A 1,126-nucleotide genomic window follows, 5' to 3' on the forward strand; every position below is an offset into this window, starting at 1 on the left:
GGCCGAGTTTTATAACTTATAATATAACGTCATCTTACTTTTATTCCTCTGTGGTAACATGAGCTGAACTTTGTCCATCGAGTGGTCCAAGTAAGGTCGGATTTCAGGGGACAGTGAGCAGTAACTTTGCTGTAAGTGAAAGGTAAAGATAGACAATACTTCAGTGAAGTAATAAAGAGAACGTTCTGCCTTCTAGGTGCATGTCTGTAACCATGGCAACCGACACATGGAAGCGCGTTGCCCTGGTAACAGGAGGCGGGAGCGGCATCGGTCGTGCCACGGCTGTCCGGTTTGCCGAGCTCGGGTACAGCTGTGTGGTGGCCGATATCAACGAGCCGAGCGCCAAGGAGACACTGGGCATGCTCCAAACTCCGGGGCTCGCCGTCCAGGTGGACGTTACCATGGCAACAAGTGTGGAAGCCATGGTAACCGCCGCGGTTCAGCACTTCGGCCGGATCGACTGCGCCTTCAACTGCGCCGGGATTGAAGCAACTCCAGCCAAAACCGCAGATCAGCAAGAAGACGAGTTTGACCGCGTGATGGCGGTGAACGCCAAGGGCGTGTGGCTGTGTCTGAAGTACGAGATCGCCCAGATGCTGAAGCAGGAGCCCGTCGTGAGCGACCCGGCGAAATGGGCCGACAAGCCGGCGTGTGCCGCTTCCGCGGGGCACGGGGCAGTATCGTCAACGCCAGCAGTATGGCAGGTTTGGGCCCATTGGCGTACACGAGCCCCTACTGTGCGTCCAAGTTTGCGGTCCTCGGGCTGACCAAGACAGCCGCAGTGGAGTACGCCAAGGACGGGATTCGCGTCAATGCCGTCTGCCCAGGCCTCGTTGCCACTCCCTTGGCAGATCGAGTGTGGGAAATGTCGCCACCAGACTTTCGGGCGATGCAGGACCCGAAGATTTTCCCTGTCGGTCGCTTCGCGGTGCCCGAGGAGGTTGCCGAGGCCGTGTGCTGGCTCTGCAGCGACGCCTGTCCGTTCACTACGGGAGAGCACCTGAAAATTGCGGGGGGAATTTGAAGGGTGCTCCAGGCCTCATCAACAGCCCCCCTCCCTGCAGGCAATCACTCATATCTAAACTTCATAATCATTGTTTCACACTGTATACTAATTGAATAAAGT

The 1,126-nt window shown here is 56.6% G+C and overlaps 1 protein-coding gene across 1 annotated transcript; it reads left to right on the top strand.

The window, feature by feature from the left end:
- Positions 1 to 208: 208 nt before the first annotated feature.
- Positions 209 to 1,126, top strand: LOC109467346 (2,5-dichloro-2,5-cyclohexadiene-1,4-diol dehydrogenase-like). The gene is given in 2 exon segments (XM_019765290.1): positions 209 to 645; positions 648 to 1,126. Coding segments are annotated over 2 exon segments (810 nt in total). The 5' UTR covers positions 209 to 212; the 3' UTR covers positions 1,025 to 1,126.

This window comes from Branchiostoma belcheri, unplaced genomic scaffold (assembly GCF_001625305.1).
Source record: "Branchiostoma belcheri isolate BF01 breed outbred unplaced genomic scaffold, Haploidv18h27 scaffold18, whole genome shotgun sequence".
NCBI lineage: Eukaryota > Metazoa > Chordata > Leptocardii > Amphioxiformes > Branchiostomatidae > Branchiostoma > Branchiostoma belcheri.